We start from the raw sequence: 10,452 nt of genomic DNA on the forward strand, positions 1-10,452 counted from the left end.
CACCAAACAAAGACGGGAAGAGGAGCCATAAAATGGTAATACACCTTGACACTTTAGTCCCAATCAAATCCCTAGATCAGGGAGAAAATTCCCGGGCTTCCTACATCTAAAGAACATTGGTTACATGAGAAACATGTGACTTCCTGTGAGTAACATAAACAAATATTTAACCCCAGATATACTGAGTGTTTTCAACTTGTAATACCCAACAGGGGGGATAAAGAACATCCATTCTATTGACTGAGATCACCACCACAAACTTCAAACCACTGACTTGCAAGTTGTCCCTATGAAAGAACATTCAACAAAGTCTCCCACAGCCAGTGGTCCTAAAATTCCAGCCTAAGGTTTCAATAAAAGCCTATAGTATTTGGAAACAAGCATCATTTAAATACATATATAGATACTTCACTGAAAACTTCCCCCCTCTCGCAAAAAGGTTTTCAGGGTCGGGTTTCCAAGCTTTTTGGCCATTTGGAAACATTTACCTTAAGGGAAGTCTCCTCTTTGAGCGGATACAAGTGCTCTGAGAATAACATGTGTAGCAATTGCCAGATCCTGCACAGAGAGGAACCCATCAGGGTTGCAGCTATAGGAAGTGACCCCCAGCCAGGCCCGTAGCCAGGATTTTTTTTTTTAATTTGGGAGGCCTTTAAATAAGTCAGGGCGCAGGAGGCACCCCCCCCCCAAGGGAGCGTCTGGGCTGAATGAGAAGTGGGGGGGTCCTTGGCGGTAGGTCAGAGGGCCAAGCCCCGAGATGCCCCACTGTAGCTACAGGCCTGCCCCCAGCAAGTGCAGAAGTTGCGAGTCTGGAAGGAGAGAGTTTCTCCCTACAGGCCATATGAATGCCCCGATGCAAAGGTAGTCGGGGCCGCCATTTCGACTCTTACTGGAAATCAAGTTGCGCTGTGACTCTACCTAGCAAATGCGCATAGGATCAGGCCTCCTGTATCTTTCGCTCTGAAAAATATCACGGTAGTCAGGTGGGTAAAGAAGAGATGCACCTTTCTTTTTTAAAAAAAGATCTCTCAGCCCTACCAGTTGGGCTGCAAGAGGAGGTTCAGCAACAGCAAATGGGCCTGCGAGAGTTCTACATGGAAAGTGGCCCAAGAGATACTTACGTTGGTAAGGAATACTGTTGGTTTATTTATTAATTAATTTATTTGATTTATACCCCGCCCTCCCCACCGACAGGCTCAGGGCGGCTTACAATAAAATCTGAGCAATTTAAAAACAAGTTAAAACCATAAAAACAATTTTAAGGTGCTATATAAATATTGCATATGTGGGGATGAAACGTAGTTTTTAGATGTTATCCATAACAGGTGTCCAGTCAGTGTTAGCTTAGGTTTTCCTTGTTGCTAACCCTATTAGGTGTGTTTCCTGTCAAAGGCTGATGTGTGTGTGTGGGGGGGGGGTGAGTTTCAAAGCTGCAAGATTTTGAAACGCGTAGTCCCGGGATTCGTTGTGAGAGACGTAGATTCATGGTCTGGCTACCTGATAGACATATTCGTCAGGTCCTAAGCGTCACCTACTGCTTAGAGCGTCCGACTAGGATCTAACAGACCCAGATGCCAACTCCCGCTCTTCCGTGGCAGCTTTTCGTGGGACCTTGTGCCAGTCACATTCTCCCACCCTAAACCTACCTCACAGGACAAAGTTCGAGTCCAGTGCCACCTTGAAGACCGACACAGTTTTATTCGAGTATAAAACTTGAATAAAACTGTCTTGGTCTTAGGGCTGCCACTGGACTCGGACTTTGTTCTGCTGCTTCAGACCAACACGGCTGCCCACCTGAATCTACCTCACAAGGTTATTGTGAGGACAAAACGGGGAAGGGGAGAAAGCTGTAAGCCACTTTGGGTCCTAGCTGTGGAGAAAAATGGGGTAGAAATAAATCGTCCCAAGTAGATATGCCTATAGCGCCTCATTATTCCTTTCAGATCCTAGACGGGAGACAATCGCTCGGAGACAAGGGCCCTTGCTCCAGACCATCTCGGAGCTATGACGTGTCGTTTCGTCCCATTATCTCCACACCGAGTCTCATTTTTATCTCTTCCTCCTCCCTCTCAAGGCCAAAGCCTCCCCAGAGATCTCGCTGCCCCCTTTCCTGCATCCCTCCAAAACAATGTCACCCGAGCAACCTTAAGACCTTTCCCTTAAATTGGAAACACGCGTATTTTAGAAGGAAAGGAGGTAGCTCCATTGGAACTTGCTTGAAATGTCGGACCTACATGTGCTTAGATTCGGACCAAGGACTTCATACAAGCTATACAAATTTGAAACATGCTTACAGCGCTTACTTAGAAGTAAACGCCTACAGATGCATAGCATTATTATTATTCATTAATATTAGTCAAAAATGTATGCCACTTCTACAGGCACCTACCCGAGACAGCTTAGTTTTATAATGCCAGTAATTTGGACACTGCAGACTTCAAACACACACACACACACCTCTACTCAAAAATAAGTGCCACTGCCCTCAGCATAATCTTCCCATCAGAACGTTGCTTGGATCACAACCTAAAATACCGAATAGGTTACTAGCAGTGTTCCCTCTAAGCTGAGTTAGTGTGAGCTAGCTCACAGTTTTTTAGCCTCTGACTCACACATTTCTGTCTTAGCTCAGGAAGGATGGCTTCAGAGCAAACTAATTTATGCAGCAGCCAAATCGCTCGCTCACAACTTTAATGCCAGTAGCTCACAAAGTAGAATGTTTGCTCACAAGACTCCATAGCTTAGAGAGAACATTGGTTACTAGGCAGCCTAATTCAGAACTAAGCCGCTAGGATAAAACTGTACCCCAGAACCTAATAAAACGGGAGTGCCCCCAGGTTTCGGCCTGTTAAGGCTCTGATCCTATGCAGGAAGTAGAGACGCTTGGTTCTGTGGATCGGGACTGCCCTGTTTATTTCTGGCATGTGGCTATACCCTGTGATCCTAAATCACAGTATCCAATCAGTATCAAGGCTCTTTGGCACTCTGAAAGGCTACAGTTTGAAGCACGTTTACTTTGGAGTAAGCCCTACTGAAACAAGTAGGACTTACCTCCGTGTAAATATATATGGAATCGGGTTGCACAAAGTGCTCCCAGTAGCCGGATTATTCTGTCTGATTCCAACAGTATGTACGTTAGCCGGCACCTTGGAGACACTGGTTTGTGATCTCCCTATGAACCCACGTGCAAGGAGCAGGTAGACCAATTCACTAGGTGGGGAGCTGGATGTAAACGAATTTAGTGTTTCCCTTTTGGTACTCCTACTCTTGGGACTATGGCTCCGATCTTATGCAGATTCAGGCAGTGAGCCTGCCAGCGCGATTTTACCAACGATTTTCTGGGAGAAAACCCCGCTGAAAAGACCCGAGGGGGATTCTGAGTAGACCACAGTGTTACACCCTTCTGAACCCCATTTATTTCAAAAGGTTTAGTGGGGTCAAACTGCTGGGCTGAGGCGCGCCTGCCTCCGCATAGGATCGAGTTTATGATGTATTTCCCCTTCGGCAGGCGGAGATGGTGGTGGAAGAAGAATAGAATTGGGATAATCGGGGAGGGATTGGACGTGGTGCCCGAGCAGCGAATCGGCCGCAGAACCCAGGTTGCCAACTATTGTGGCGCCGGATAAACCGGCTTCTCTGCAGCGCTGGTGCTTCAGTTTTGCAGCCCAGAAGCCGTCGCCACGGTTAAACGGGGAAACTCAGCAGCCGATTCCCACGCGCCGCCTGAGCCCAGCTCTGGCGCCTCTGCTGCGCCCTTTCCTTGCAGGCCCCCCCCCCCACACACACACACCATGGGAGTGGTGGTACGGCAGGTGATAATAACGCATGCGTCCGGACTCCTTCTAAGTCCCCCACCCCTTCCCTGGATGTCAAATCCTGCTGCCGAAACGCAGACCAAACTGTCAGGGGTCTTTAGAGGGTCCTCCCCTCTTTGCGTGGAGGTCGCCCGGCCATTCACACGTTCAGCCTCAGCAGCCCCCCCCCTCCTGCCGCCCCCTTCGGCTTGGCAGGCTCCAGCGAGCACACTTGTTGGGCTTGCCTGGCGCCGGAGGTGTGGGACTGGGGGGTCATTTCGGTCCCCCAAGCCTGCAATCGCCAGCCTTGGACGCCTCCCTCCCTCCCTCTCAACCCAGCAAAAGCGGGGATCCAGCTTTCCCGGGCGTGCCTTGGGCTGCCCACTCTCAGACCTGCAGGAATAATCGCCCCCTCCTCCTCCTCCCTCTCCCTTTTCTCTCCTTCCAATTATTTCAGTATTTGGTACCTGAAATTAATCTTTTTGCCAGGCAGGTCAGCGCGATCAACAGGCTGCTGTTTATTACACTGTTTTCCTATTCCTCTCGGCTCCCCTTGCCCTCGCCCGGCTCACCGTGGATGTGACCTTTGTTATTTCAGCCTACACTCAGCAGTTCAATGGAAACAAGTTGAGCACGTTCACTCCTGATAAACATTATCCTTAAAGCCCGGGGGACCCGGGCAGAGTAAACGAGCTTTTCCGACAGGACCACATCAGGAACACACATTGAGAACAGGGGAAGGATCCCAAAGAGCTGCCCGGGGAGGGGGGGGGAGAGGCGGAGTTTCGCGGGGATCGCCCGCGGTTGCCGGGGGGAAAGGGAAGGCGGAGCGCGGCAGGCAAGGCCGGGTCGCTTCTGCCCGCAGGACTCCGGGCTTGTGGGGTGGGCGCTGCGCAGCGAAGGTCGGCAGATCTGCGAGTCCCCATCAGAGCCTGCCGGAGCCGGCCTGGTTAGAGCTGCAGACCAGGAGAGCCGGCTTTCAAACGTCCACTGGGCCGCGGAGGTGCGCGGGCCGACCTTGGGCCGGCCGTTCCCTCTCCGCTTCAGACCTGACTGACTCCACAGGGCTGCCGGGAGGACAGAAAGCAGAAAGCGAGCACCAGTGTTGTAAGCCGCCTGGGCTTCACACTGCGTCGAAATATCTCAATAAGAACATGAATAAAAACTCCCACAACAAACCAGCTGGCCTGGTGGTTAGAGCCCCGGCCAATCGCGCCGTTCCCTTAGTGACCAGCCGCTCTTTTTCGGCCCGACCAGTGTTATTCTAAGGGTACACTAGAGGGGGGGGGGAGAAGGACAGACAGAGACCGAAGAGCCTTAACATTGAGTAACTCTATGATTCCATAGCACGCAGCTGCAGGATTTCAGCCTGGTGGGCACAGGGGTGGTCTGTCTGCTACCTTCAGTTATTAAGACTAAGGCCTGTGGAGTGCCATTTTAAGCAACGGGTTCAGAAGAGTGGGATGCTGTTTAAAATTGAGCTGCGGGTCTCCAAACCTGAGAATACCTGCAGCCCAGTCCTAGGCATGTTTGCTGGGGCTTACTCCTCGAAGGGCAGCCTTAGTTGGAAATCGGGGGTGGGGGAAACCCAGACATCCATGGAACTAACCTCTGTGTTAGCAGGGTTTAGGGACGGCTGTTAGCGATTAAGGCCTTCCTCCCAATCATAAAGCCGCTGCCGCTCCAACTGCAGTGCCTACATTCGCAGGAGCTTACTTCCGAGGAAGGGGATTGGATTGCACTGATTTATGGCCATCCGGTTCGCGTCGGAGCATGCGCGATTTGGATCTCTAAACCCAGGTGCCTGGGCTCCCCTGGACCGCGGGTCAGAGAGCCAGTTCAAGGCAACGCCGCAGCCCGAGAGAGGACCGAACGCTGTAAGGATTTGGGGCCAGTTATGGACAGCGCGCACAAAAGTAGACAAGTTGCTTCCAAGCATCTCCTCAGGGCGGAGGTGTCGGGGCCGCGGACTGCATTGGCCACCCAGATTCCGAATTCATTAGCTGGAATTAAGCCATTCAAACATATCAATGGGAAGGATTTCGGGAAACGTGGGGAAGGGAAGGTTAAAATGTGCTCCAGCCCAATCGCTTTCTGTTAAATGGAGCCGTGGACTGCGTTGTGATTTCTGGTCAGTAATGGCTACCAAATGATACCATTAATTTCCCTAAGGGCCGAAGGTCGGGATCCCTAGGCTGAAGCCATGTGCCTACTTCTTTGTCACACAGAACTCTTTAACAGTGTTCAGGTGGGCAGAAACAGTTAATGATGCCCTGGTGGGTTTTTTTAAAAAAATAAATAAATTCAAGATTGTCCAAGATAGCCGTGGTCATAAACTGTCTTGGTGCTCCGTAGATCCGGCTCCCTAGTTAATATTGGGAGGGGGAAGGGCCATGAAATCAAACAGCAGGGCTCGAAGAAGGGCCTCTAATTTACAGCGGTTCTCTCGGAGAAAGGTTAAGAGGATGAGCAGGCAGCTGCTTTATGCCTTTACTTCGGCATGTCTAAGCACGGAAGGAATCCCTTTGTTTAGAATATGACCGCTGATGATTTAGAAGCGGTCAGCCCAGAAGCGAATGGAACGCCGCCGCCTCTTGATTCACGGCCCCGGCGAAAGAGAGCCTGCCGCCGTCCGGAGCTGGAGCCTTCGAGGCCGTTTCCCCCTGGAAACAGAGAGACACTCCCCCCCCCCTCATTTTTCTCCCACCAAGGAGGCATTTTCTTCCCGCTATGGTTTCCCGCTCATTCCTGGTTAGGCGCATTTTACTCGTGTTTCAGTTCAGGGCTGTAATTCCAACACTAATTGAATCCAACGTTGGGCTCTTCTTAACAGCCTTAACCCCATAAACAGCCTTCCTGTTTTCATAGCTCGTTGGAAAGCGATCTTAGCCAGCCAGGCAAACTCCCCCCCCCCCCCATGAAGATTGTCACTCACACCGTCGTTGATGGGTCCGAGAGTATTTCTGGGATAACTCGTCCTTGGCGGAACCTGCAACCTCATCCTCCTGACCACGTTGTCTGGGCAGTGAGCAGTAAGGTGTTGGGGATCGCGGCTGGAGGTGCTGTTATTGCAATGGGGGGGGGAGTTCGGAAAATTCTGCCTGAGGTTTCACGGCGTATGCTGCGTGTGTTACCTGTCCAACAGGTCAATACTGCGCACGCTGTTACACCGCGATTCATAGGTACAACTGTGCCAGCCAAAACACACATCACAGGCTTTCATTTCCACAAAAGTATGGCAGAGCTGAGCTCTCTGCAAGCTCAGCCAACCCATGCTCACAGTTTGTGTTTAGCTCGTGCGTGTTATTTCAGTTCGCACTTTGGCGAAGTCAAAGGCAAGTTTAGACGCAGGCCACGATGTGTGCGTGTGTGTCGGGGGGGGTGGTCCCAAGCCAGCGACCTTCTCTTTCTAGGGCCCTGTAAGAGACTCCCGTGGATTCACACACCAACGCCCGGGTACCTGTGGAGGACCAGGGGAAATGATACGCCCCAATCAGCCAGGAATTACCCGTAGGTCTTTAGGCGGCTGTAAGCTCCTGCCAAAAAGTTTTCTTAGACCTGTGAGAGTCTCAGGGCCGTCCCGAGCAGAGTTACGCCCTTCTAAGCCCTTCTAAGACTTCGGTGGACGGAGCAGGGTGCAACTCTTGGTTAGGATGGCACTCTTAAGGGCACTTGTGGGAACGCTTGAATTAAGTGTATTCTTTCTTCAGCAACGGGCGGGGGGAGGGTAGGTTAGGGGGCAGAGCTGTGTGTGTATTTATACTCCGTATGTGTGGTAATGTTATTCAGGCGTCCAGGAGAGATGCATCCAGTCATTAATGTTATGGCATTTTCCCGTGTAGAGTGACTACACGTCGTGTAAAAAGAAAAAAAAGAAAGACAGCAAAGCAAAGAGACCACATACTTCCAAATAATTTTGCTTTTATTAAGGATTGTTAAGTCCATGGTCAGACCGGATCACAGTCTCTCAGTGTCTTATTAAAAAAATACGCCTGGGCAACTTCTTTCAGCAACTTGAAAGTGTTGCTGTCCCAACAGATATATCTTCTACAAATGTGATTGTTATGGAGCCCTGAAAGACTGGATACTCAGCTGAGTCGTGCCGAAGGAGGTCGGTCTCTCCCTCTCCCCTCCAAGTAGCTGCGAGAGACCTGCGCGTTTCCATAGCCCGAGGAATCCAGGTGCTGATCCGGCACGACTGCCAAAAAAGCGAACGGAAGCGCCTTCCAGGACGAGCCCGTCTGTCAATCCGCCGGGCCAATGAGGCGGCCGGCTGGCCTTGGGTCCGCCCTCCGCGGGGGCGTGCCCCTGGTGACTGAGAGTCTGGGACGCCCCGGCCGGCCCGGCCCAGCCCAGCCCAGCCCAGCCCACGTTGCTGCGCGATTGAAATGCAGAACTTAAGTCCCCTGCCTCGCGCCAGTGGCTGCCTCCGGGTCGCCTTTCGGGACACCCTCGCTGCCTCCCGCGACGGAGCGCGCGGCCAGCCGGGGCCTTCGCCAGCCCGGATCGCGGGAGGCCGGCAACCGGCGTCGCCCAGCCGCCTGCGGGGATCGTGAAGCCGCCGCCGCCGCCGCCGCCTCGGTGTCTTCCTGGCCGGAGCCATGGGTAAGCCGGGTGGGGAGGCGGAGGCGGGCGCGCGGCTGTCAAGCCCGGGAGAGGCGCCGGCCAGCCGGCGCGAGGCCAACTGTCTGGCCGGGAGTCGGAGGGTCCGCAGCAGGCGAGGGAGCCGGACCGCCGGCGCTCGGCGGCTGCTGCTGCTTTGGAGTTCCTTTCGTTTTCGACGCTGGGCACGTCGGACCCGGAGCCGCCGAAGCCCCGCGCCCGAAACACCCCCCACCCCACCCCCCACACACACGCAGCGAGCTCAGGTATTTGTCTTTCGGCGGGGAATCCCTGGAGAGCTGCCGGCAGAGGAGCGGGAAGGAGCCAGCAGCCATGACCTGGCCTCTCCCCACACTTCGGAGAACACGGACCTTCCAGGCGTCCGGTGCCACTTTTGGAAGGGGGGAGGTTGGGGAAAGAATGAGCCGCACCCCCCCCCCTTCCTAAGCGCACGCACGCACGCACGCACACGGAAACTCCTTGCGCTGTTGTCTCCATCTGGACCCGACAGTCCAGAAGATGGCTGCGATCCTAAGCACGTTGCCTAGGATGCCCACTCGGTAGCGCAGGCTTCGCTTCCCAGGAGCGCCTCAGTGAGTCCCCCGGCCTTTTCCTTTCGAGCCGGCCCAGGGCTGGGAGGACCGGGCCGCTCAGCCCCTTCCGAGCTGCTCCCACGGAGTCGCGTCGCCTTTCCTCCGAAACGGCCTGGAAGAGACAGACCCCGAGAGGCAGCCCTCGCCGTGTTGCCGTGCGGACTCCTCGGGTTCTCCCGGCCAGGGAAAAGCGCGCGGGGAGCGGGGCTTTGAGTGTCGGTGGTGCCCTGCAGGGGCCACCTTTCCAGGCCAGCGGAGCTGCTGGGGCCGGGAGGGAGGGAGGGAGGGAGGGCCCCCGCCCGCGCTCACCGGCTCCGGTCGCCCCCTTGTCATCGCTCCGTGCCTCTGTTTGCTTGCAGAGCCCGCCTTCGGCGAAGTGAACCAGCTCGGCGGGGTCTTCGTCAACGGGCGGCCCCTGCCCAACGCGATCCGGCTGCGGATTGTGGAACTAGCCCAGCTGGGCATCCGGCCGTGCGACATCAGCCGACAGCTGCGCGTCTCCCACGGCTGCGTGAGCAAGATCCTGGCCCGCTACAACGAGACGGGCTCCATCTTGCCGGGGGCCATCGGAGGCAGCAAGCCGCGGGTCACCACGCCGACGGTGGTGAAGCACATCCGGACCTACAAACAAAGGGACCCCGGCATCTTTGCCTGGGAGATCCGGGACCGGCTGCTGGCCGACGGCGTGTGCGACAAGTACAACGTGCCCTCGGTCAGCTCCATCAGCCGCATCCTCCGCAACAAGATCGGGAACCTCTCGCAGCAGAGCCACTACGACTCCTACAAGCAGCACCAGGCCGCCCCCCAGCCCGCCCTGCCCTACAACCACATCTACTCCTACCCCAGCCCCATCGCCACGGCGGGGGCCAAAGTGCCCACCCCGCCCGGCGTGCCGACCATCCACAGCGCCGTCCACATGCCGCGGACCTGGCCCTCCTCCCACTCCGTCACCGACATCCTGGGCATCCGGGCCATCACCGACCAAGGTAAGCCAGCGCTTTCCTTCGACCCATGCGGGGAGCAGGTGAGGCGGCTGGCCTGACCTCCCTGGGCAGGCAAGAATCGCAGCTGGCCGAGCAAACCCGGGCCCGATTGTGGGAGGGACTTGCGGGCTCCTGGCCCAAGAGGGCCGGCCCAGGACCCTCCTCGGGTCTATTCAATGAGGCTTCCTCCCAGGAAAGGACTTCCAAGGACTGCACTGCAGAGGTGGATCCTCCATATTTTATTTATTTTTCTTTATCCAAGCAGGGCTACTGTCGCAGCTTAAAACCCAACAAGATTTTATTCAGGCATAAACTTTCCTCCGCTAGAGCCTCCCTGGAGTTATTCAGATCTCATAAATATTACAGCAGATCGAAAATGTACATCGCTTTCTTATAGATATCGGTTAATAACCCCGAAGACAGCGGTTGGCATTTCACCCTACCAGGAAACAAACTTCACTCCAACCTGCCAGCTAAATC

The 10,452-nt window shown here is 54.5% G+C and overlaps 1 protein-coding gene across 1 annotated transcript in view; it reads left to right on the forward strand.

Moving 5' to 3' along the window:
• The first annotated feature begins 8,170 nt into the window (after window positions 1-8,170).
• The window catches only part of PAX9 (paired box 9), a 41,282-nt gene continuing 39,000 nt past the window's right edge, over window positions 8,171-10,452 (forward strand). Inside the window, exons 1-2 of the mRNA XM_015416320.1 lie at window positions 8,171-8,399; window positions 9,349-9,975. Of these exons, the coding sequence (XP_015271806.1) occupies window positions 8,396-8,399; window positions 9,349-9,975 (631 nt within the window). The 5' untranslated portion in view covers window positions 8,171-8,395. The remainder of the gene's footprint in view (window positions 8,400-9,348; window positions 9,976-10,452) is intronic.

Source organism: Gekko japonicus, unplaced genomic scaffold, assembly GCF_001447785.1.
Source record: "Gekko japonicus isolate JY-2015 unplaced genomic scaffold, Gekko_japonicus_V1.1 scaffold751, whole genome shotgun sequence".
NCBI classification, from domain to species: domain Eukaryota; kingdom Metazoa; phylum Chordata; class Lepidosauria; order Squamata; family Gekkonidae; genus Gekko; species Gekko japonicus.